General features: G+C 43.6%; 1 protein-coding gene across 3 annotated transcripts in view; it reads left to right on the top strand.

Moving 5' to 3' along the window:
• TNFRSF1B (TNF receptor superfamily member 1B) overlaps window positions 1–26149 on the top strand; it is a 61148-nt gene that overhangs the window by 31067 nt on the left and 3932 nt on the right. For 2 of the 3 annotated variants that reach the window (XM_043998884.1, XM_043998885.1), the window contains exons 2-10: window positions 1794–1896; window positions 6109–6237; window positions 6568–6717; window positions 8667–8760; window positions 10790–11022; window positions 12342–12416; window positions 13799–13836; window positions 15281–15346; window positions 24933–25167. In XM_043998884.1, coding sequence (XP_043854819.1) covers window positions 1794–1896; window positions 6109–6237; window positions 6568–6717; window positions 8667–8760; window positions 10790–11022; window positions 12342–12416; window positions 13799–13836; window positions 15281–15346; window positions 24933–25167 — 1123 coding nt within the window. The remainder of the gene's footprint in view (window positions 1–1793; window positions 1897–6108; window positions 6238–6567; window positions 6718–8666; window positions 8761–10789; window positions 11023–12341; window positions 12417–13798; window positions 13837–15280; window positions 15347–24932; window positions 25168–26149) is intronic. The other variant, XM_043998886.1, reaches the window with a different exon arrangement.

Raw genomic sequence — 26149 nt, 5'->3', positions numbered from 1 at the left:
TGAGAAAGAGCAACAAACATGAACATTTCCAGATAAGAAGAACAGAAAGAAAGGGTTGTATATGAAGTTGGACATATTTGTTATGTATAGTTTGGTTTTTAAAAATATCATAAATTCAAAGCTATCATGCTTGTCTATTTCTCCCTCTGAATGTCTTTCTGGTCTGTGCATTTTAAAAGATGCTTTCCCTGTTTTCTATATTTTTTGTCATAGCTGTCACTAGTCCCTTTCTCCCCTCAAATTCTCCCAAAATTAAAAATAAAAGAAACTCCCTTACAACAAATATGGAGTCAAGCAAAACAAACTCATACATTGACTATGTCAGAGAATATATGTCTCATTTTTACCCTGAGCCCATCATCTGTCTGTCAGGAGGTAGGTAGCAGGTTCCTCAACATGACTTCTCTGGTATTGTCTTTAGTTATTGCATTAATGTGAAGTCTTTCAATGGTGTCTGTCTTTATGATGTTATTTTTATTATGTAAAATGTTCTGGTTCTGCTTATTTCATTCTGCATCAGTTCATACAAATCTTCCCAGATTTTGCTGAAACCAGCTCTTCCTTCCTTCCCCCTTTTTCTTTCTTCTTTAAAATACATTTTTGTTTCATTAAATATTACATAATTACATTAAATTTTTATTATTTCCTTCCCTTCCACCTCTCCCTCACCCCTTGAGAAGGCAAGCAGTATATCAATTATACATGTGAAATCATGCAAAGCATATTTCCAAATTAGCCATGTTGCAAAAGAAAATATGTACACCCCTTCCCCTCCCCCCCAATAAAAAAGTAAGCTTCAATCTATACTCAGAATTTGTCAGTTCTCTTTCTGGAAGTAGAAAGACTTTTTCATAATGGGTCCTTTGGAATTATCTTGGATCATTGTCTTGCTCAGATCTTTCATAGCTGATCATCATTACAGTATTGCTGTTCCTATGTACATTGCTCTCCTGGTTCTGCTCACTTCACTTTGCATCAGTTCAGATGAGACTTCCTAGGTTTTTCTGAAATCATCCTGCTCATCATTTCTTATAGGATAATAGTATTCCGTCACAATCATATACCACAACTTCTTCATCCATTCCCCAATTGATGGGCATCCCCTAAATTTCCAATTCTTTGCCACCACAAAAAGAGCTGCTATTAATATTTATGGATATATGGGTGACATTTAGTGAATTTTTAAGTATAGTTCCAAATGGCTTTCCAGAATGTTTGGGCCACTGCACAGCTCCCTTGGATCAGGCAAACTTAAGAAGTGGAAATTATTCAGCAGAAACCCTTGGCTACTTTCTGATTTACTTTCCCTTAATGGTTTCCTCATATTGGCAAACTGGCTTCCTCTGGCAGAGTGGGGTCTGCTTGCTGACACGATGAGTCGTAGAGTTTTGGGACTCCTTTTCTTTGTTTTGGAAAATTGCCAAGGCCCACATTCATCCCAATGACAACTTTATGCTTGGGAGCTTTGGCATCTCGGAGGAAGATCGTTTGATTCCCTGACTGCTCTGTGTCCTTGGGCAAGTCCCCTCATTTCTTTGCGCCTCAGATTTCTCGTGTGTCAATGCAACTTAGAACCTTAAACAGTTCTAAATCAGAGAGACTTGCTTGTTCAAGGCTACACAGCCAGGATATGTCAGGCGCAAGACTGAGTCAGAATGTTCCTCTGCAATGATGCTTTGACAAGAAATCCATACTATATATGGGGAAAAGAGAAAAAAGGAGGTGTGTTTAGAGGCCTGGAATTCTGGCTGGAGTGTAATGGATGCTGAAGTTCTCTTCTTCTCTTCTTTCAGGAATCTTGGCCTTATACTCCACAAACAAAGGGCAGGTGCTGGAACCCAGAAAAAGAGTATTATAATGACGAGATCCAGAAGTGCTGTGACAAGTGTCCCCCAGGTAATTGACACACCCTGCTACCCACACTGTAGCCAAGCTCAGGATCTCACTTTCCTGCCTTCCTCCCCCTCCCCCAGGGTTTCTTCTGTTTTTTAATAATGAACTTTTTTATTTATAGTTTTGGGTTCCAATTTTTATCCCTTTTTCCCTCCCTCCCCTCCCCCTCCTGATGTGGCAAACAATCAGATATGGGTTATACATGTATGATTGTGTAAAACGCTACCATATTTGTCATTTTGTACAAGCAAACTTGATTAAAAGAAAAAATGGGGGCAGCTAGGTGGCACAGTGGATAGAGCACCAGCCCTGGTGTCAGGAGGACCTGAGTTCAAATCCAGCCTCACACACTTGACACTTACTGGCTGTGTGACCCTGGGCAAGTCACTTAACCCTGATTGCCTCATCAAAAAAAAAAAAAAAGAAAGAAAGAAAGAAGAAAAAAATGAAAGAAAGTGAAAAACAGCATGCTTCAGTCTGTTCCATCAATATCAGTTCTTTCTTTGGAGGTGGATGGTATGTTTCATCAGTAGTCCTTTGGGATTGTCTTGGATCATTTTATTGTTGAGAATAGTAAAAAAAAAAAAAATACAATAGTCAAGTCATTCACAGTTCTTCATCAAACATTATTGCTGCCTCTGTGTACAATGTTCTCTTGGTTCTGCTCACTTCACAATACATCATTTCATACATGTCTTTTTTGAAGTCATCCTACTTGTCATTTCCTATAGCACGATAATATTCCATCGCCATCATATACCACAGTTTAGCCATTCCCCAGTTGATGGACATTCCTTTGATTTCCAATTCTTAGCCACCACAAAAAGAGCTGCTATAAATATTTTTGTGCAAATAGATTTTTCTTTTTTCTTTTTGGGGATGTCTTTGAGATATAAACCTAGCAATGGTATTGCTGAATCAAATGTACAGTTCTATAGCCCTTTGGGCATAGTTCCAAATTGCTCTCCAGAATGGTTGGATCCCTTCACACCAGCTTTCCCACATCCCCTCCAACATCCAATATTTTCTGTTTTTGTTATATTTGCCTCAGAGTTGTTTTAATTTGCATTTCTCTGATCAATAATGATCTAGAGCATTTTTTCATATGATTATAGATAGCTTTGATTTCTTTGTCTGAAAACTGCCTGTTCATATCCTTTGACCATTTATCAATTGGGGAATGACCTGTATTTTTATAAATATATATAGAACTGAGTCAACAGTTCTATATATATTTGAGAAATGAGGCTTTTGTCAGAGATATTTGTTTCAAAAATTCTTTCCCAGTTTTCTATTTCCCTTGTAATCTTGGGTACATTAGATTTTTTTTGTGTGCAAAAGCTTTTTAATTTTACATAATCAAAATTATCTATTTTACCTTTTATTTTATTCTCTATATCTTCTTTGGTCCTAAATTCTTCCCCTGCCTATAAATCTGACATAAATAATTCCATACTCCCTTAATTTGCTTATGGTATCATCCTTTATGTGTAAATCATGTACCCATTTTGACCTTATTTTAGTATACAGTGTAAGATGTTAGTCTATACCTAGTTTTTGCCATACTGTTTTCCAGTTTTCCCAGAAGTTTTTGTCAAATAATGAGTTTTTGTTCCAAAAGCTTAGATCTTTGGGTTTATCACCTACTAGATTACTATAATAATTTACTATAGTGTCATTTCTATCTATTCTATTCCCCAGATCTACCTCTCTATTTCTTAGCCAGCACCAAATTATTTTGATAATTACCTCTTTATAATACAGTTTGAGATCTGGTACTGCTAGATCACTTTCTTTTGTAATTTTTTTCATTGATACCCATGATATCCTTGAACTGTTTTGGGGTTTCTTCCTTAAAGAACGAATCGCAAGCTGCCTCCCTGAAGGGCTTATCTGGCTACAATCTAGTGTAGCCTCAGAATTTTGACTCTAAGGGGGTATGTTATTATGGAAGAACACAGTTGGAAAAGTACTGGGTTCTTGTACCCATTTTTACAGATGGGGAAGTTGAGGATTGACAGTTACCTGGGATCACAAACTGGAAGGAACCTGAAAGGTCCTCTAATCCAACTTACTTATTTTATAGATGATGGAACTGAGGCTTAGAAATTAAGTGATTGGTCACACAGCTACTAGGTGGTGAAGCTGGTATCTCAATTCAGATCTCCTAACTCCCAGTGCCATCCCCTTTCCACTACGCTGGTCCATTTTGGTTTGTCGAGTCATTTCAGTCATGCCCAACTTTTCATGACCCCATTTGGGATTTTCTTGGCAAAGATACTGGAGAGGTTTGCCATTTCCTTCTCTAGTTTATTTTACAGATGAGGAAACTGGGGCAAACAGAGGTGAACTGATTTGCCCAGGGTTATATAGCTGCTAAGTATCTGAGGCCAAATTTTAACTCAGGTCTTCCTGACTCCGGGCCTGGTGCTCTATCCACCATCTAGCTACCTGCCCTACACCAGCCTCTACAGGGTCCTAATATAACCAGCATTACCAGAAGTGGAAAGGGGTCTGGGTTTGGAGTCAGAGGATCTGGGTAAGGATCCTGACTTTGCTACTTCCTGCCTGTGTGCCTCAGTTTCCTCCCCATGCTAATGAGGTCTTTTCCAGCTCTAATTCTATGATCTTATGAAGCAGAAAACTCCCAAGACAGCCAAGGCTGGGCCCCAGACATCGGTGCTCTGTCCACTCACACTGCTTCCCCCTCAGCTTTGGAGTCCTGGCCCTTGCTAGGGAAGGTATACACCAGGCAGTTCCTGAATTCCTGGATTCCTAGACCCAGCCTCAGCCTCCCTATAGCTAGGAAGAAATCCTTTTAGGCCTCCAGCCACACACAGAAGTCTGAGAGCCAAGGCCCCGGGTCCAAGTCAGAGCCCCCAGGCTGGACGACAGTCCCTGAAGGAGCCCTGCTTTGGAAGGGCAGAGTGAGAAGGAGCTAAGCCTTTGTCATCCCTTTGCTCACTTCCCCTCATTCCCTAATGCACCATATTCACCTCCTGGGTTCATTCAGTGGTTGCCCACTCACCTCTCTCCTATTCTAAAGATCAACGCACTCACACACCCTAAAGTCACCGCACTTTGGTCACCCACAGCCTAGAGTCACCGCCCCCCACACACACACCTTAACACCCCTTCAGCTGCAAAGGCTAAGAGAGCTATTAGAAAGGGTAGAAGAGGGGCAGCTAGGTGGCACAGTGGGTAAAGCACTGGCCTTGGATTCAGGAGGACCTGAGTTCAAATTCGCCCTCAGATACTTGACACTTACTAGCTGTGTGACCCTGGGCAAGTCACTTAACCGTCATTGCCCTGCCCCCCCCAAAAAAAAAGAAAAAGAAAAAAAAAGAAAGGGTAGAAGAGGCCTGAGCACAGAAGACAGAGAGATAGTCAGGGAGACCCATCTCCTGCCTCAAGCCATCCCTAGAAGGCAGAGAGCCCCAAGAGGCCTGGAAACCTCCCTCTCTGAGCAGGAGAGGGCAGGGGGCTGTGGGTCCAGACTCTCTCCAACTCTACAGAGGCAGGGTGACATCTTCCTATCTTAGATTGATAGCTCCAAGAATCTTGAAAGGTCATGTGGCCTACCCCACTCCTTTAACAGTCAATTCACTTCTGTCTTCTAGTAAGTACCTGATGTGGGATTTGAACTCAGATCTTCCTGAATGCAGGGCTAGTACTCTATCTACCAGGCTATCTAGTCTCTAGTCATGCTTCCTGCATCACCAGTGGCCTCGTGAACATCCCAAACTGGATGTCCAAATTCAGCTTTGTCTAACTCTTTGTGATCCCTTTTGGGGTTTTCTTGGCAGAGATATTGGATCAGTTTGCTATCTCCTTCTCCAGCTCTTTTTACAGATGAGGGAAACCGAGGTGAGCAGGTTAAATGATTGTCCAGGGTCACACAGCTAGTAAAGGATGAGGGCAGGTTTGAACTCAGGACTTCCTGACTCCTGGTTCAGCACTCTATCCACTGCACCACCAAGGCAGTTGCTCTAGGTAAGGCATTGGCATCCCCAATTTCCATCAAACTGAGAACCAGAAAGGTTAGAGAAATTGCATAAGGCCACACACTGAGTTAGGACCCAGGACTCTTTACCCCTGAGCTACAGATATGAGAGGATATAAATTCTTTGTCAAAGGCCAAGCAGAGGGGTTCTTACCGTGCTTCTTTTTTAAAATTTTGATCTGTATTTTCAACGAACAACGCTCTCTCTTCAGGTCAGCGGGTGCTGCGCTCTTGTACGAGGGACTCAAATACCGTCTGTGTCGACTGTGAGGGAGACACACACACCGAGGTCTGGAACTGGGTCAAGGAGTGTCACAGCTGTCGGAGCCGCTGTAATCGAGGTAAGGCGAGGTGGGGTCTGCCATGGGCAGAAGAAGGCTGGGCCGTGGACCCATTTCCCAGCTCTCTTCACCTTGAGTTGTTTCTCCTCCTTAAAAACTTTCTGATTCATCCTTTGGCCCACCTTTAGGTGAACAACCTCACCTGGGAGCACCTAAGAATTTAACGGGCCTCCTCATATTTCCACAAGTGACCCACGGGTGACACTATAAGCAAGCAAGAGGCCAGAGGGTTGGCTGGAGTTGGACCAAGGGATGCTGATGGGGAAAACCACCTCTTCCAGGCTAGATGCCAGGATTGAGCTTGTCCCTTTTCTCTCCTTTTGTTACTAGATTTTGAGGAAATTCAGGCTTGCACTAAAAAGAAGAACCGGATTTGTGTCTGTAAGACTGGATTCTACTGCATAACAAAGAATCAGGACAGGTGCCTTCGATGCTTCAAGTTTTCCAAGTGCCGGCGGGGCTTTGGTGTGTCCAAGCCAGGTAGGAGGGTCTGGGAGCTAGGGCTTGGGAGCTTCCTTCCATGGTGATGGCCCCAGGTTCACATGGGACAGGGCAGAAGGTAATTCCCAATTGGCAGGCCCCTAGAAACCATTAGGCCAACCCCTACATTATATAGATAGGGAAAATGAGGCCCAGAGAAGGTAAGTGACCTCTGAAAGGTGACAGAAGTAGTCAAAATGAGGTCTAGGATGAGAATTCCATCTTCTGATATAGCAGATAAAGTGTTAGGCCTGGAGCTGTCCCTCAAATCTTCCTTCCTTCCTTCTTTCCTTCCCTCTTTCCTTCTTTCCTTCCTTCCTTCCTTCCCTCTTTCCTTCTTTCCTTCCTTCTTTCCTTCCCTCTTTCCTTCCTTCCTTCTTTCCTTCCCTCTTTCCTTCCTTCTTTCCTTCCTTCTTTCCTTCCCTCTTTTCTGCCTTCCTTCCTTCCTTCCTTCCTTCCTTCCTTCCTTCCTTCCTTCCTTCCTTCCTCCCTTCCTTCCTTCCTTCTTTCCTTCCCTCTTTCCTTCTTTCCTTCCTTCTTTCCTTCCCTCTTTCCTTCTTTCCTTCCTTCTTTCCTTCCCTCTTTTCTGCCTTCCTTCCTTCCTTCCTTCCTTCCTTCCTTCCTTCCTTCCTTCCTTCCTTCCTTCCTTCCTTCCTTCCTTCCTTCCTTCCTTCCTTCCTTCCTTCCTTCCTTCCATACGCTGCTGCAGATCTTTTCCCACTCACTCCCTCATGCCACTTCTATCTTTCTTTCAGCCATCCAATCATCTACTTGTTAAGTACTACCCTGTGTAAACACAGGACTCTGCTAATTATCAGGGATACAAAACAAAGTTGTTCTTGCTTTCAAGGAGCTTCCACTCTGATCTCCCAGGGCTGGAGTTCCACCCTGAAATGCTCAGGAGTAGAATGAGTCAGTACCAAATGGACAGGGGCAGCTAGGTAGCAGAGTGAGTCCTGGAGTCAGAAAGACTCATCTTTGTGAATTCAAATCTGGCCTCAGACACTTGCCAGCTGTGTGACCCTGGGCAAGTCACTTCACCCTGTTTGCCTCGGTTTCCCCATCTGTAAAATGAGCTGGAGAGGGAAAAAGCAAACTGCTCTAGTATCTCTGCCAAGAACACCCCAAATGGGGTCATGGCAACTGAACAACAACCACCACCACATGAATACAAAGCAAATACAAGGTCTTTGATTTTTTTACCCTTGTGTTACAGTCCCCATTCTGAGGGGTTCAGAGGTGATTCAGCAAATAGAGAGCTTCCTATACACAGAGCAAACAGCCCCTAATGACCAAATCACCTTGGTTTTCTTATGGCCTGAGTTTAACTCCAGGGGTTTAGAGGTAGATGTGGGGGATGGAGTTTTTACCACCAAAGAGAGGCAGAGGCTGGAAAATGATTGATTGTGCAGGAGGAAGTGGGCTTAATCCTTCAGGCCAGAGAGGGGTAGAAGCTCTGACATTCCGTGGTCTAAGGCCCCTTCTAGTTTGGACCTACTATTTTCAAAGACCCTTCCCACCTTGGACATTCCTAGGGCCCTCCCGGCTCTGACATCCTGTGTTCTAAGGGCCCTCCCAGCTCTGACATCCTATGTTCCAAGGGCCTTCCCAGGCCTTATATTGCATGTTCTATGGCCCCTCTCAATTCTACATTCCATGTTCTAAGGCCCTTCCAGCTCTGATTTTCTCTGCACTACGCCCATGTAGACAGAAGTGTGGATTCAGGTGCCAACACTTAGTAATTCATACATAGGCACCTCCTGTGCTGACTTTGCCCAATCCTCTCTGTATGGCATTGGGAGGCCTCTTATGCCCCACTCTGTGCCCAGGGCTCTTGTCTCACTTGTCTCTTCCTTGGAGCTGGTGATTTGGAGAGAGACACAACTCCATATCCAGACCCAATGATTGAAAATCACTGAAATTATCTGGATTTTTCCCCTGGCTTCCAGGAACCCCGAATTCAAATGTGCAGTGTGCCGCCTGTGCCCCAGGGACCTTTTCAGATACGGAGTCATCTACAGACATTTGCAAGCCCCACAGAGTGTGAGTAACTAGTTTCTGTGATTCTGGTGAGCTGGGATGGGGTTCTCTGCTAAGGGGCATTTTCTCAGCAGTCAGTAGAGCCTGTGCCCAGCAAGTACAGGGCAGTGAATATGGCATAGTCAAAAAAACACTGGGATTGGAGTCAGGAGACCAGGATTCTAATACCTTCTCTGCTTCTTACTACCCATGTGACCTTGGGAAAGTCATGGCAACCCCTCTGGGCCTCAGTTTCTTCAACTGTAAAATGAGATGTAAAATGAGGGGCTCTTGGTTCTCTTCTAACTCCAAATCCCCTGAGATATCTTCCAGGTTTGTCTTTCCCTTGAGGGAAGGGAAGGACGTTAGAAGTGACCAGGGCCACTGAACAGGGGTGTAATGATAACTGGTGTTATATAGCATATTCAAGGTGGGGCAGTCAAGCGGATGTGAGTTCAAACCTGGTCTCAGACACTTCACACTTACTAGCTGTGTGACCCTGGGCAAGTTACTTAACCCTCGCTTCCCTGCAAAAAAAAAAAAAAAAAAGACAGTTATTAAGTAACCTATGTTCCGGGCCCTCTGCTGGGTACTGAGATATGAAGATAATAGTGAAGTTAGACCTTGCTCCTAAGGAGTTTATATTAAATACAACTCTGTCTGGCATATAGTAAACATTATAGAAATGTTAACTATTATTATTATTAATAAATAGTTAAATTGCACTAAGACTTTTGGAATATCCCATCTATACAAAGTCATTTGTGAGGGGGGAGGTGGAAGGCACTAGTAGCTGTAAGGATCAAGAAAGGCCTCATTTAGAAGGTCACACTTGACCTGAACATTGAAAGAAACAAGGGCTAGGTGATAAAAATCAGAAGGGAGTCCCTTCTAGACAAAGCACATAGATAGAAGGTGGAATGTCATGGGTGAGGAATAGAATGAAGGTTACTTAGGTGGGAGCCTAGGGGAGGCTCTAAAAGCCAAAAAGGTCCAATTTAAGCATTGATAGGGAGCCTTTGGAGTTTCTTGAGCAGGGGAGTGACAAGGTCACACCTTTGCTTAGGACTATCACTTGGGGGGCAGCTAAGTGGCACAGTAGATAAAGCGCCAGCCCTGGATTCAGGAGGAACTGAATTCAAATCTGGCCTTGGACACTTGACACTTAGTAACTGTGTGACTCTGGGCAAGTCACTTAACTCTCATTGCCCCCACCAAAAAAAAAAAAAAGATTATCATTTGGGCAGGATGGAAGAGGAATGAGACTTGAAGCTCAGAGACCAATTGGGTGGCTATTATACTAGTCCAGACTAGGAGTGATAAAGGTCTCAACTAGATACACCTTGCTCTCCTGTCCAATTCAAGTGTTTTCTTTCCTCAAATATTAGACCTTTTAAACCCAGTCATAAATTAAGACATTGAAAAATTTCCTAAATCTCTGCAGCTAGCTTCTGATATTCCTATCACCAACTCCTTTGGGTCAAGACTGAGGACCCTTATTAAAAATGGGGTATTGGTATCATTAATCTCTTGCCATGGGTTTCTCAGATTGGTTTTAATAGTAAGCAGGATCTTGGTGGCAGCTAGGTGGTATAGTGGATAAAGCACCAGCCCTGGAGTCAGGAGTACCTGAGTTCAAATTCAGCCTCAGACACTTGACACTTACTAGCTGTGTGACCCTGGGCAAGTCACTTAACCTCCATTGCCCTGCAAAAAAAAATAGTGAGCAGGATCTTGAAGGACTAGGATACAGGGATACAGGAGTTTTGATGGGTGGGGACAGAGGGATGTGGGGATAATGTGGAAATTCAGGTTTGGCCAGACATCATAGGGAGAGACACCATGAAATTTGAGAGTGGGATAGGGAAGTGGGATTGAAGGAGGAATGGAAAACTGTCAACCTCACAGTTTTGCTGAGGGCCAGTTGTCTCCAGAATCTCTTCCCAGTGAGCTGGGATCTCGGGGATGCTTCCAGCCTAGAAGGAGAACTCTATCACTCCAAGGTCAGAGCATCTTTGCTCCCTCATGAACCCAAGCCTCCTTCTCCTTCCAGGTGTAACTCTGTAGCTGTCCCTGGTAATGAGACGTCAGATGCCATCTGCAATGACATGGTCTCTGTTCCTACAGAGGTAGGCACACCTCTCTCCAAGCATCAGCCTGGGTTCGTGAATCCCAAAGATGCCTTGTTGACCTCTCAGCCAAATATTACTCTAGGCACCTCTCCCCAACCCCAGCCACAGCCCACCATCCGACTGGTTTTTTCCAATGGCCCTGTTTTTCCATTTGGTAAGTCATAGGAATAAGCTCTACCAACTGATGTTTCATGCTGTTTTAGGATGGCATGTGTAAACAGGGAATGTAAAGCCAAATGTCTAAGGCTTCTTTTCTGCTTTCCTTTTCCTCTTTGATAGTTTTCAATCAGAGGTGCTAATATCCATATCTGAGAGAAGAAGGAATATGGCTAGTATTTGCTTGTAGGTATGTGTGCATGCACATGTGTGTGCTTATGTAAGGCTTCTCAAAGCCAGGGAAATACATGTACATAGTGTAATTTGTTATATATGGATATATACACATCATGTAATATGTGTATATAAACACATATGGTGTATATATGCACACATACACATGTAGAGTATATGATATATTGTAGCAATACATGTATGCTATATAAATAATATGCATTTTATTATATATGCATATGCACATGTGTATATACATACAACACATATATGTGCACATATGTATTATGTGTGTCTATCTGTAGATATGTATATATGTGTGTATAGCTATAGCTATAGCTATTTATATCTATCTATCATCTATCATCTATCTATCTATCCATCTATCTGTCTATCTATCAAGGCAGTCTAGTATAGTGGATAAAAGTTGGCCTTAGTAGTCAGGATGACCTCAGCCATCTCCTGGCTGTGTGACCCTGAAGAAGTCACTATCCCTCGGTGCCCCCAACCAACTCTCTAAGGTCCTAAGGTGCAGAGAAAGTACCAATCTGCACTAGTGAAGGGAGGTTATTCACTTGGGAGTTCCTATGTCAGTGATGTTGTAGGTCGGCCTCCTATCCCTATAGATTATATCTCCCCACTCCACCCCATCCCCAAAATGCTTGTGCGGGGTGTATTCTTCTCTATTCTGTCCTTCCTTCAATCTCACATCATGGCAGGAAGGTGACACTGGAGCAGGGACCTGAGAAACTCACTAGGCTTCAAGTCAGTGCAATCTGATTTGGTCTTTGTCTGGAAGAAACCAAAGTCAGAAAGACTGGGTGGGGGGACATTTGGAAGAATTGCTCCTGAGAGACTGGCCCTACAGAACCTCCTTTTTGGATTGGGGCAGAGGGTGATGTGGGAGCTTGCGCCATTCATTACCAGCTGTGCATTTCTGCCATGCAGTCCCAAGACTGCTGCCCCACTCTCAATGCAGAGAGAGTAGAATTCTGGGGATGTGGTTGGACAGCTCCCAACATCATCCCCCCCCCCCCCAGCCCAGTTCCTGGTCTGCTGTACTGGAAAAAGATAATGTTGATCTTACGTAGGGGGTGAAGAACTGCCCTTTCATGAATTTATAAGGGTTTCTTATCTCCTTAGGGTGGATTCTGGGCGTGTTGGCAACCATCCTGGCACTATTTGGTCTGACTGCCTGTTTGATGTCTCAGAGAAAAGGTAAGTTTCCTTCATTCAATCCTTTGTTCATTTGACAAACATTTATTAAGCACCCGCTCTGCAAAGTAATGGGGAAATACAAACTTTGGTTAGGACAAGGTTTCTCCTTTCAGTGAGCTTCTGGTCAAGAATGAAGATCAGACACGACTCACAAAATAACAGTAATACATAATGTTACAATGCATTGGAGAGGCCCAAGACAAAGGGCTATATGACATCTAAGAAGGAAAGCTGCCAATGTGGGGTGGAGTGCTGGGAAAAGCTTCTTTAAGGAGATGCATTTAAAGGACTGGTAGGAATTTAAGAGGAGAAGAAAGATCAAAAGGTATGAGGAGCAATTTGAATGACAGCACAGGGCAAAGATGGGAAAAGGAAGAGAGTAGATCACCCTGGCTGGAACATGAAATTGTCAAAGTTAAGTCCAGAAATGTAGAAGGCCCAGATGGTGGAGGGCCTTGAATGCCACTTTCAGTGGCTCCCTATTGCCAGACAAAGGAATTTGAACTTTAAGGGAGCCACTGAAAATGTTTTACCACAGCAAGGAGTTGGTTGGATCAATTCATTACGATTATCCAGGAAAATATATGAAGGATGAATTCATCATTTATTCATTCAGCAAATATTTTTTGAGCATCTACCATGTGAAGAGTTCTAAGTTGTACAGGACATGTTCCATGACCTTGAGGACATTACAGTCTTGTAGGGGAGTTAAAACCCAGGATATCAGAAGGGGGAGAGCCCTTAAAACACAGGATGTCAGAGCTGGGAGAGCTCTTAGTCTTGTAGGGAAGACAGCACAAATGAGTATAAAATTAGGCGGGTTATGCTAAATGCTATAGGAAAGGAACAGTGGGAGTTCAGAAGAGAAGACATTGTATCTAGCTGGGAAAACAGAAAAGGCTTCGTGGATAGGCAGCATTTCAGCCTGACTTTGAAGTATGGGTATAATTTAGATATGGAAAAGTGGTACTGTCTGAGCAAATATGTGGAGGTGGGAATGTGTGGGATATATTTGTGAGACAGAGAAACTGGTTTGGCTTTAATAGAGAACAGGTAGGAAGACAATGGACAAAAAGGCTGGAGTGAGAGGGCAGCTAAGTGGCCCTGGATATAGGAGGATCTGAGTTAAAATTTGATCAGACACTTGAAACTTACTAGCTGTGTGACCCTGGGCAAGTCACTTAACCCCTATTGCCTCACCAAAAAAAAAAAAAAAAAAAGGCTGGAGTGGTAGGCTGAGGCAAGAGAGGTCTAGAGTAGACTTCCTACCCAGAGATATACCAACCATTACTATTGGCCCCTTCCTTACCAACTTCTTTCTTGGGGCAGAAGGTGGTTGAAATGTTTCCTTTCTTTCTTTTTCTTTTTTTTTTTTTTTGTAGATAAGCTCTTGTCCTGCATCAAAGAAGAAACCAAAGTGGTAAGTTTCGCTTCATGGTTGTGTGGTTTAGAGGGAAGCACATGGGAGACAGACATAGGGTGTGTCTGCAGGGGGTGATCTGGTAGTCACTTGTGGAACAGCAGCTGGTACAGGATGTGGGGGAGAACAAGCACAGAGAAGACTCTGTCCCTGCTCGTAAGAAGCTTGCGGTGTAATAGCAAAGCATTGTGGTACAGTGGAAGGAGCCCTATCCCTGACTCTTTATGTGATCTTAGAACTCAGAATGTCAGAGATGGGAGGGGACCTTAGAACACAGAATGTCAGAGATGGGAGGGGCCTTAGAACACATGATGTCAGGGCTGGGAGGGGCCTTAGGATAAAGAATGTCATGGCTAGTGAGGGAATTTATTTTGCTTGACTATATATATTTATAATGGGTTTTGTTTTTCTTGCTTTCTAAATGGGCAGGAGAGAGGGAGGTGGGAGGGAAGGAATTTAGAACCAAAAATAAAGCAAAATTTAATTTGAAAAAAGAACAGGAGGGGCAGCTAAGTGGCGCAGTGGATAGAGCACCGGTCCTGGAGTCAGGAGTACCTGAGTTCAAATCCAGCCTCAGACACTTGACACTTACTAGCTGTGTGACCTTGGGCAAGTCATTTAACCCCAATTGCCTCACCCCCCCCCAAAAAAAAAGAACAAGGAATGTCAGATCTGAGAGGGGCCTTATAAAATACTAATAATTCACATATATACAACACTTGGAGCTTTACAAAACTAATGTAGAACTGGAATGTTAGAACATAGAACATCAGACCTGGGGGAACCTTCAGAAAGAGATCTTCCAGTCCCAACCCCTTGATGCTATCTATATACAAGGAATTTGAAGCCTAGTGTGAGGGAACTATGTTCATATTCACCAGAGTGTCTTGGCCAAGGCAGGACTCCAGAGTAGGTCTTCTGATTCTTAAGGTCCCTTTCTCTCTGCACCTCAGTCTTTCCATGTGTAAAATTCAGACAGACAATAACTCCTACCTCGAATTTGTCAGAGAAACATGTGAGAATCCAATGTGATAATGGATATAAGGCTGTACAAATGGGGATTGCCCTGAATGTGAATTAGCTTAATCACATGAACAGGGAAGACAACAATCCAAGAGACCTCCTGTAGATGACTAGAATCATCTTTCTGCCTAAGCCTGGAAGAGGGTCTTCTTTGAAGTATTTAACTGAGTTTAGTTGTAATGGGTTTTTGGGTTTTTGGGTTTTTTTGCAGGGCAATGGGGGTTAAGTAACTTGCCCAGGGTCACACAGCTAGTAAGTGTCAAGTGTCTGAGGCCGGATTTGAACTCAGGTCCTCCTGAATCCAGGGCCGGTGCTTTATCCACTGCGCCACCTAGCTGCCCCCTGGAAGAGGGTCTTCTAAAACCTGGCCTGAGCTATCTGGCATGACTGATTCTACATCCTGTCCCTCCCTTCTAACTAGGTGTTTCTCAAACTTGCTGAATTGGGAATCTTCACCACATCCTGCCCTCACTGTTATCACTCAATGGTAATGTGGGTTGGATCAGCCTATGTGTATAAGTAGTAAATGGCCCAACTGTGCATGGTGCTGTAGATTCTTAGAAGAGGGAGGCAAAGGGGAAATCCCGAAGTACTGTTTCTCTTGTAATCTAATTATTCTCCTTAATAGTTCAACAGTTTCATTGAACATAACACCCAAAGCAGATGGGTTGTTAGAACAAGAATGTCGGAACTGGGAAGGCCTTTAGAACATAGGATGTCAGAGCTGAGAGGGCTCTTAGAACACAGAATGTCAGAGCTGGGAGGGCCCTTAGAACACAGAATACCAAAGCTAGGAGTGTTTCTTAGTTTAATCCCCTCGTTTTCTACAGATGAGGCAATTTGGGAAGGGAAATGACCTGGCCAAATTCAACAGAAAGTTCATGGCAGAAAATTAGACAGCTAGATGGTGAAGTAGATAGAATGCTGGGCCCTGAGTTCAAATCCTGCCTCATACCTTTAACTTGATGTGTGACCTTGGGCAAATCCTTCAACTTTTGTTTGCCTCATTTTCTTCTGTAAAATGAGGCTAATAATAGCAGCTACCTCCCAGCATTGTGTCAGGATAAAAATGAAATAATACTTATAGGGAATACAGTAGGTGCTATATAAATGCTAGTTGTTATTGTTATTATTATTATTATTATTATGGCAGAAACAGATCAAAAAGAAAGAATTTTTGACTTCTGGTCCAGGAAACTTTCCATTGGACCCTACTATTTCAATATGTTTTTAATTTTTAATTTTTAAAAATCTGTGTAATAGACAATAGTTTCCCCCAGTTTGTCAATTTCTCTGCGGTAGCCTCTGTCCTCATCCTTGTCTGGAATTATTGACCAGCTATGGTTTGCCCTCTAGTGGTCCATAGAAGGCTTGCACCTACCTCTTCAATTCCCTAACCAAACTGAGCAAGGAAAGAGTCAAAACAATCTCTCCCCAAAGACATTTTTTTTTATTATGCAACATCCTGGTTCCTTAAAATATCACTTACTTAGAGACTTAGAGGGACCTGTAACCTGTGTGGGGTGTGTACCCCTCCCACAGGTGTATAGCGCTGACCAACCCTCTGCACCTCTGCAATTCCTTATGTCTTTTTCTTAATTTTCCATAACAGACCAAGTAGCTTGCTGGACACTTTGTTCTCCTGCTTTGACTATTTTAGAAGTGTTAATGTAGGACTTGGATTGTCCATCTATTTTCTCATGTCCCCTCATAAATGACTAGTCTTTTCTGGTCAGACTTAAAATTTTTTTTTATTAATGATAGCTCCTTTAAAAATGTCTTTTTATTGTTCTGAATATTAACAGACACAGGCATTTCTTCATATGAATTCTAGAGGGGCAGCTAGGTGGCTCATAGGATAGAGCACTGGCCCTGAAGTTGGGAGGACCTGAGTTCAAATATCACCCCACACAATTACTAGGTGTGTCACCCTGGGCACTTAACTCCCATTGCCTTAAAACATCCAGGGCCATCTCCCATCATCCTGCTCTATATCTTATGATTGGACCTAGATGGCTCTGGAGGAGAGAGTGAGATTGGTGACCTTGCACAGCCCTCCCTCCCTTAAATACAATTCAGTGCAAGTCATGACATCAACTCCTGATGTCATGGTCCTCTTTAAGAAGGAAGGACAAAGGGAGCAGCTAGGTGATGCAGTGGATAAAGCACCAGCCCCGGATTCAGGAGTACTTGAGTTCAAATCCGGCCTCAGACACTCGACACTTACTAACTGTGTGACCCTGGGCAAGTCACTTAACCCCCATTGCCCTGCAAAACAAGGAAAAAAAGAAAAAAAAAGAATGAAGGACAATCCCTGAATTCTTTATCCCCTCTCTTCCTCAGCATCAAGAACCCTAGGTCTACTGTCTGGGTCACTGGAAAGAGAAATCTAGGACAGAGGAACCTTAGAGTCTTAAGAATGAAGGGGAGGGAAAACCTAGGTTCAAGGGAGATGTCTAGACTCCCAAAGAGGGAGAAGGGAACAGATTTCTCCTTTATTTCTAACTTATTTTCTAAAGTCTATTTTGTAAGATTTTGGGGGGGGGTGAGGCAATTGGGGTTAAGTGACTTTCCTAGGGTCACACAGCTAGTAAGTGTTAAGTGTCTGAGGCCACATTTGAACTCAGGTACTCCTGACTCCAGGGCCAGTGCTCTATCCACTGCGCCACCTAGCTGCCCCTAAAAAGGGAAATTTTAAGAAAAAAAAAAGAATAAAGGACAAGCAACAACAATAAATTCTAGAAAAGGGGGATTGTGCATGATACCATGAAACTCTATTATACATGGCTTTCAAAAACTCAAATTTGACGTAGTTGATCCAAGATTGCCCTGTTTGTCAAGTCCCCTTCTAATATTACTTCTATTTGTTTCTGTGTGTTTCTTTAATGTTTCATCGATTCTCTTTTTTTTATTTTATTCTTTTTTTGTTGATATAATTTGTTCCTAGATCACCTTCATTTTCACTATCTCTCCTCTTCCCTTCCTCACAATCTAGTCCTTGTAACAAAGAATAAAAAAGAGGAAGGGAAAAAGCAGCTGAGCTAAATTAACCAATGCATCAACTGTGTCTGATGGGATTTGCAATACTTCAAACCCAGGGTTGCTCTCCTCTGCGCCCATAGTCACCCTTCTCTGCAAAAGGAGGGAGGGGCATTTCCTCATTTCTTCAGACCTGTACTCTGAGAAAACCACTTTGGTGACCACATAGGGAGTGGATTGGAGTGAAGAGAGATTTTTTGGAAGAGAGGTCAATTAGAAGGCTATTGCAATAGTCCAGGTGAGAGGTGATGAGAGCTTTAAATGGGGAGGCAGTTGTGTGAATGGAGAGAAGAGGATTATATCAGACAAGTTGTGGTGTTAGAAGCAACAAGATTGAGCAACTAATTGAATCTGTGGGATGAGTGAGAATTAAGAAATTGAGCAGGACAACAAGGATGTGAACATGGGTGGCTGGGGGGTTGGTGGTGCCCTTGATAAAAGTAAGGAAATTTGGAAGAAGGTTGGGTTTTGGAGAAAAGATAATGAGTTTGTTTTGTGTGTTTGTGTTGAGTTTGAGATAATTATGGTACATTTGGTTGAAAATGTCCATTGACCACTTGGTGATGGGATGGGAGTTAGATGTATGGATCTGAGAATCATCTGATTAGAGATGACAATTGAACCAATGAGGGCTAATGCAGACACCAAGAGAGAGCAGACTCAGGTTAGAATGATAATAATAGTTAACATTTATATAGTGCTTACTATGTGTCAGATGCTGCTAAGCAGTTATTATCTCACTTGATCCTCACATTAATCCTGGGAGGTAGGTACTATTATTATCACTATTTTGTAATTGGGGAAACTGGGGCAAACAGAAATTAAATGACTTGTCCAGGGTCACAGAGTGAGTGTCTGAGGCTGGCTTTGAACTCAGATCTGCCTGATTCCAGGCCTGGCTCTCTATTCACTGCACTACCGAGGAGACTGGCTGAAGGAGTGGTCAAACAGGCAGGAGAACCCAGGTGGAGAAGTTTCAGGCAAAACCCAGAGAGGAGAAAGTTTTCAGGATGAATAGTGTCAAATACTGCAGAGAGATCCAGAAGGAACAGCACTGAGAAAACAAAGATCCCTCTTTTCAGTCAGAGAATTCTGCCAGTGATAATCGGTGGCTATATATCATGGAATATTACCTCACTAAAGAATTATAGCTGAGGTTCATTTACAAGACAATGAATAGAGAGGCTCATGTCCAGTGTGAGTGAGTCCCTAAGGATGTCCTCAGAGAGGTAGGATCAGAAAAGAAGGTCATTTGATAAGAAGGCAAGAGGACCAATGCCTTTGGACTCCTTTGAAATCTACAAAATCTAGAGGAAGGATCTAGATAGAGCCTGGGGATAATGTGGGGTTTTTTTGGTGAGGCAATTGGGGTTAAGTGACTTGCCCAGGGTCACACAGCTAGTAAGTGTTAAGCGTCTGAGGCCGGATTTGAACTCAGGTACTCCTGAATCGAGGGCCAGTGCCTTATCCACTGTGCCATCTAGCTGCTCCAAAAGATAGTTGGTTTTTTGCTGGGGTTTTTTTTTGTGTGTTTTTTTGGGGGGGGCAATGAGGGTTAAGTGACTTGCCCAGGGTCACACAGCTAGTAAGTGTCAAGTGTCTGAGGCTGGATTTGAACTCAGGTCCTCCTGAATCCAGGGCCAATGATTTATCCACTGCACCACCTAGCTACTGGGGATGATTTATGAGAGGATATTTAGACAGGGGGCAACTAGATGGCACAGTGGATAGAGTGCAGGGCCTGGGGTCAGGAAGACCTGACTTCAAATCTGGTCTCAGACACTTACTAGATATGCGGCCCTGGGCAAGTCACTTTCCCCTGTTTGCTTCAGTTTCCTCATCTGTAAAATGAGCTGGAGAAGGAAATAGCAAAACACTCCAGTATCTTTGCCCAAAAAGCCACAACTAGGGTCATAAAGAATTGGATATGATTGAAAATGACTAGACAAAAAAATGTGTGTGTGTGTGTAGAGACAGACAGACAGACAGAGAAACAGACAGACAGGAGAAGATCATGTGGCTAGGTTGAGATCACCACCAGTGGAGAGAGTGGCACATTCATGGATCCATCATAATATCAAAAGATCGTGCAGTTGGACGATCTGGACAAGGGCAGTGCTAGGCTGGGCCCCTGTTCCCCAACCAGTGCCTTGAGACGCTTCCATGTACAATAAGGTGATATGTGCTTAGCATGTCACTGATGATCAGACCTTCCTTAGGTAGAGGATCCCCAGAGCCTGTCAGGGGGACCATGAAAACACAGCTGTTTTCTTGTTTCTAAGCCCATCACTGGGTCTTGGGGGCCCAAAATGTGATAGTCTGACATCCAGCAGAGCGCTGTTGTCTCCCCTTTTGGGTTTCCCTGATCTTGGGTGAGGAGTTTCTGGACTGATATAATCCTAGGTCCTTGGACCATTTTGGGACTCTGAGTGGTTGACTGGGATGCTATTATTAGGATAACTCGAATCTGTATTCTCTCCTTCCAAAGGTTCCTCAATTCTAGGGAACTGAAATTTGGACAACACAAATGTTAAATTTCGATTCTTTCTGTATTGGTCCTTTGGGTGGGGTGGAGGGTGGGGGGAGGGGCCCTGTGTTGTTTGTTAGAAGGTTAGGCTGGTGAATGTGGCTTTTGGGTCTTTCAGTTCTGCTTAAGTCCATTAAAACAATCCTTCTTATTTCCTGAAAAGTCCAAAAGTACCAAGTCAGGTGATTTTGATGAAGTGACATTTGGATGGTAAAGCTCAGTGACTCAGTCAACAAGGGAGCATGGTATGGGACTTACATTAGGGACCCAATGAAAAAAAAGGAAGTGGATCCTAACAAGCAAAGGGGGTTTCCCTGGGTGAATTGTCCCAGGAGTCCCATTCTCATAGAATCCCAGCACCTTACCATCAGAAGGGACTTTACTGGCCAACTAGTCCAACCTGAAATAGAACTAGAATCCCTTCTATAACATTCCTGAACCGGGGTACTCCAGCAGACTTGAAAACCTCCAATGAGAAATCCCGACATGTTCCAAGGCATGTTCCCACTCTTGGGAAGCTCTGATTGTTCCACACAACCTAAATTGGCTTTTTGGCAACTTCTACCCATTGAACAAACATATTGCCTCTTCCCCATGACAACCTTTAAAATCTTTGAGGACAGTTGTCATGGCCTAAATCTTCTCTTCCAGTTCACACCTAGCCAGTTTTTTCCCCGTTGAACTTTATATGAGGTGTTTTCCAGCTCCATTTCCATCCTCCATTTCTGGACACAGTCCAGCTTATCCTTCCTAATGTAGAGATAGATCTCCAGTGACCCAGCTGAGGTCTGACCAGGGCAGGGATAGCAAGACTTTTACCACCTCTCTTAATATAACCAAAGGTCATGTCACCTCCTTAGGCAGATGTGTCACACTGTTGAGTTGTATTAATTAAACTTACATTCCCTTCTCTTTGGTTCTTCTCTTGCCCCCAACAAGAAAAAACAAACAAACATTTTGTTGTCCCTGATGCACATTCCTGGCTTCAACTAATTGTGGATTGTAGCTCAGGATTTCATACCTAGTCAGTCCCTTAGAACAGAAAATGTCAGAGCTGGGAGGGCCTTAGAACACAAAATGTCAGAACTGAGAGGGCCCTTAGAACAGAGAATGTCAGAGCTGGGAGGGCCCTTAGAACACAAAATGTCAGAACTGAGGGGGCCCTTAGAACAGAGAATGTCAAAGCTGGGAGGGCCTTAGAATACAGAATGTCAGAACTGAGAGGGCCCTTAGAACACAAAATGTCAGAACTGAGAGGGCCCTTAGAACACAAAATGTCAGAACTGAGAGGGCCCTTAGAAAACAGAATGTCAAAGCTGGGAGGGCCTTAGAATACAGAATGTCAGAACTGAGAGGGCCCTTAGAACAGAGAATGTCACAGCTGTATTAGAAAATACAAGCCAGGGCTGGGAAGATCATCGAATCTACATGGGAGAAGCTTCAGGAAAACGGGCAAATTAATACCCTGTTGGTGGAACTTTGAGTTGAATCAGCTATTCTAGAAAGCAGTTAGGAACCACATACAAAAACTCACAAAACTCCCGAGTCAGACAAACCACTGTCATGGCTATACCACAAGGACATCAAAGAAAGAGGAAAAAGACCCATGTGTACAAAAAGATTTCTAGCAGCTCTTTTTTTGTGGTGGCAAAGAATTGGAACTTGAGGGGATGCCCATGAACTGGGAAACAGCCGAACAATGACAGAGCTAGTGAATGACTGAGGCCAGTCCTGCTGACACTAGGCCCGGTGCTCTATCCGTGGTGCTAACCTAAGCTAACACTTTACCTGACACTGAGCTGCCCATTTATTAGGCGCCCATTGTATGTAATAGGCACTGTGCTATGTACTTTACATATATTATCTCCCACTGATTTTCACAATAATCCTGGGAAGTAGGTGCTATTAGTATGATCATTTAACATATGAGGAAACTAAGCCATAGAGGAGTTGCCTTCAAGAGAGTCAAGTCAAGTCAAAATAAATTGAGTTCCCCAGCCCTGTGACTAGTACTCTGGGGGAAACAAGAGATGTGGCAGATCTCTCCCCAGATTTAGATCATAGATTTAAAATTGAAAGGGATCTCAAAAGGCCATCTTCCTCATTTTACAATGAGGAAATGAAGGCCTAGGAATGTGGTTTGTTTTTGTTTTTGTTTTGGGGGCAGGGCAATGAGGGGCAAGTGACTTGCCCAGGGTAACACAGCCAGTAAGTATCAAGTGTCTGAGGTTTGATTTGAACTCAGGCCCACCTGAATCCAGGGCCCGTGCTTTATCCACCTAGCTGCCCCGAAGGCCCAGGAATGTTAAGTGACTCATGCAGTGATCCCACCAGAAATAAGCATTAGAAGCAAGATTCGAATCCAGGTCCCCTGACTGTGGGGCCAGCACCAGGGAGACAGGTACCTCATTGGTATAAAACACAATCTTGTAGGCTAGGGTCAAAATAGGCATTTTAAGAAGGTGATCTTGCCCCCCAAAGGGCAAGATAACAAAACCTTTTCGACAGCCTTCACCAAGCTCAGCTCCCAGACTTTCCAGCCCCAGTCAGTCAGACTTGGGAAGCTCAGAGTACCCCAGGAAAGTACCTCAGAGACAGGCTACACTCCTGGTTATGGCTTCCAGTCATGATAATGATGCTCTGCCTCCAAGAGAGCCCTCAGGTTGGTCCCCAAACTCTAGGGGGGGCCCGTGGAAAGGACATAGAAGTGGGAGCCAGGGGCCAGCTAGGTGGCACAGTGGATAGAGCACCGGCCCTGGAATCAGGAGTACCTGAGTTCAAATCTGGCCTCAGACACTTGACACTAACTAGCTGTGTGACCCTGGACAAGTCACTTAACCCCAATTGCCTATCTAAAAAAAAAAATGAAGTGGGAGCCAGGAGAGCTAGGCTCCAGGCCAGGGTCTTCCACTGGCTCCCTTGCTTGGACAAGGGTCTCAGTTTCCTTTCTTTGTTAAAATGAAGAAGCTGGCCCAGATCAACAGGAGATTTCAGAGAGTCTGTGAACTTAAATGAGAAAAATATTGGTATCTTTATTTTCACTAACCTTTAACTGAAAGTTTGATAATGAATGTTAGCAGCAAACATCATTCTGAGATGGAATCTGTATCTTTTTACCAGACTGTTAAAGGGCATGTCCATAGCACCAAAAAGGTTAATATCCCCTGGCCCAGATGGTCTCTAAGGCCCCTACATAAACTTCCACATCCTGAGGGCCCTTCCTACCTCTGACATCATGTGTTCTAAGGGCCCTCTCAGCTCTGACATCCTGTGTTCTAAGGGCCCTCCCAGCTCTGACATCCTGTGTTCTAAGGGCCCTCCCAGCTCTGACATCCTGTGTTCTAAGGGCCCTCCCAGCTCTGACATCCTGTGTTCTAAGGGCCCTCCCAGCTCTGACATCCTGTGTTCTAAGGGCCCTCCCAGCTCTGACATCCTGTGTTCTAAGGGCCCTCCCAGCTCTGACATCCTCTGTTCTAAGGGCCCTCCCAGCTCTGACATCCTGTGTTCTAAGGGCCCTCCCAGCTCTGACATCCTGTGTTCTAAGGGCCCTCCCAGCTCTGTCATCCTGTGTTCTAAGGGCCCTCCTAGCTCTGACATCCTGTGTTCTAAGGGCCCTCCTAGCTCTGACATCCTGTGTTCTAAGGGCCCTCCCAGCTCTGCCATCCTGTGTTCTAAGGGCCCTCCCAGTTCTGAAATTCTCTAAGGGCCTTTCCTGTTCAGACATTTTGTTTCTTAAGATCTCTTACAGACTAGAGACAGCTGGGAGAACTGATTGCTAATGTTTCAGTGTGAGCATTTACACTTTGGAAATTCTCAAATGCTACAAATTGGGCTTGATTTATTGTTTTGTTGATTGTCTAGTCCAGGTCCTCAAACTTTTTCTACTTGCAACCCCTTTTCGCCTGAGAAATTTTTATACAACCTAGGTATCTAGGTATATAAAACAGGTATGCAAATCAAATGTTTACTGCCAAATTTTTCTTGACCCCCACATTCAGTTACATGACCCCATATGGGGTTGAGACCCACAGTTTAAGAAGCTTTGCTCAGGGGCAGCCAGGTGGTGCAGTGGATAAAGCACTGGCCCTGGAATCAGGAAGTCCTGAGTTCAAATCCAGCCTCAAACACTTGACAAAATCCCTGACAGAGGCATTACTGACTTAGAAAAATACACATGAACACAATCTATGTAGGATTTTTATTTATTTTGTTAAACATTTTCCCATTTTCATTTTAATCTGGTCCTGGCATCTTGGGAGTTTCACACGTCTGGTCTAGATTTTAAAAAGTGAATGAAGATTAAATTTAAAAGTATGTTTTTCAGCAATCTGGTTGTTAAATATTTACCAGCACACCCTTGCTTACAGATCTGGCATTCTCTGTCCTAAGGACCCTGCCAGTCCTGATATTCCAGGATCTTAAGGTTCAGACATTCTATGATTCTATTAAATCCCATGTATCCGGTGTCTCTGTCCTGATGGTTCCATGTCATTGTTTCTGTGTCCAGCCTCACTCAGCAGTTGAGAAATCCCAGAGTTTCTCAGGGCACACCGGGACGGAGCAGCAGAACCTGTTGGACTCAGAGGCCACCTCCAGCAGCAACTCCCTGGACAGCATGCTGAGCCCTGGGGAAGCCAAAGAATTCCAGGAGACACAGGGAAAGGAAAACAACCAGAGCCAGGCCCCGAGCTCAGAGAGGTCCAAGTGTGGCCAGGGAACCAGGGCTGGCTCCATGAATTCAGGTGAGAGGCTCTGCTTTGTGGATTAAAAAGGATTAAGATTAAATAGGATTAAAAAAGAAAATAGATTCGACTCTCATTTATCCACTTGGTGAATTTTTGACTCATTCCTTACTTGTGAGACTTAGAAATCATTCCCCCTCACCTCATCTGGCTTTAGTTTCCCTATCTAGTAAATCACTTCCCCTTTCTGGGGCTTAGTTTCCTTATTTGCCAAATGAAGAGGGATCTGTAAAGTCTCAAGATCTAAATCTATGATATTTGATGTGGTGATTACCCTTGAAAAACATTTGCAAAAATAAATAAATAAATGGGTGAACAAACAAATAAATAAATAAATGAAAAAGAAAACCATTTGAAGTCTTGGTTGACCTTTCCCTGCACCCAATGGCCTTTCAGTCCCTTTAAACCAGATGGTGAAGTGGAACCCCACTAACACCATTCTTTAGTGCAGGAGTATGGATCATTGCTAGGAGTCGAATTATAATTTTCCAAATATAGCAGTTTCATGAAACCCCACGGAGGGTTATTTATAGGGGTGGGAAAGCATTTGCAAGTGAAAATAACTATAAACACAGTCTCCAGCAGGAAGGTTTAAACTACTTAAGAGAAGCCTTTTAAAACACTTTTATAGTACCTGTGTATATGTATATCCTCATTACAAATGATTCTTCTCTTATAATAGCATCTGCCTCCCTGGGTTGTTATTAAGGATAAAATGAGATTAGATAGACAGACAGGAAAAGGAAGAAAGGAAGGAAGGAAAGAAGGAAGGAAGGAAGGAAGAGAGAGAGAAAGTATGATGGATGGATGCATGGATAGATAGATGATAGACAGACAGACAGACAGACAGACAGGTTGTGTTTTTTGTTTTGTTCTGTTTTTCAGTCATGTCTCTTTGTGTCCCCATCTGGGGTTTTCTTGGCAAAGATCCTAGAGTGGTTTGCCTTTTCTTTCTCCAGCCCATTTTATAGATGAGAGCAGG

Source organism: Dromiciops gliroides, chromosome 3 (assembly GCF_019393635.1).
Source record: "Dromiciops gliroides isolate mDroGli1 chromosome 3, mDroGli1.pri, whole genome shotgun sequence".
NCBI lineage: Eukaryota > Metazoa > Chordata > Mammalia > Microbiotheria > Microbiotheriidae > Dromiciops > Dromiciops gliroides.
Note: the sequence above shows the minus strand (reverse complement) of the source record. Positions and strands in the feature narration are given on the sequence as shown.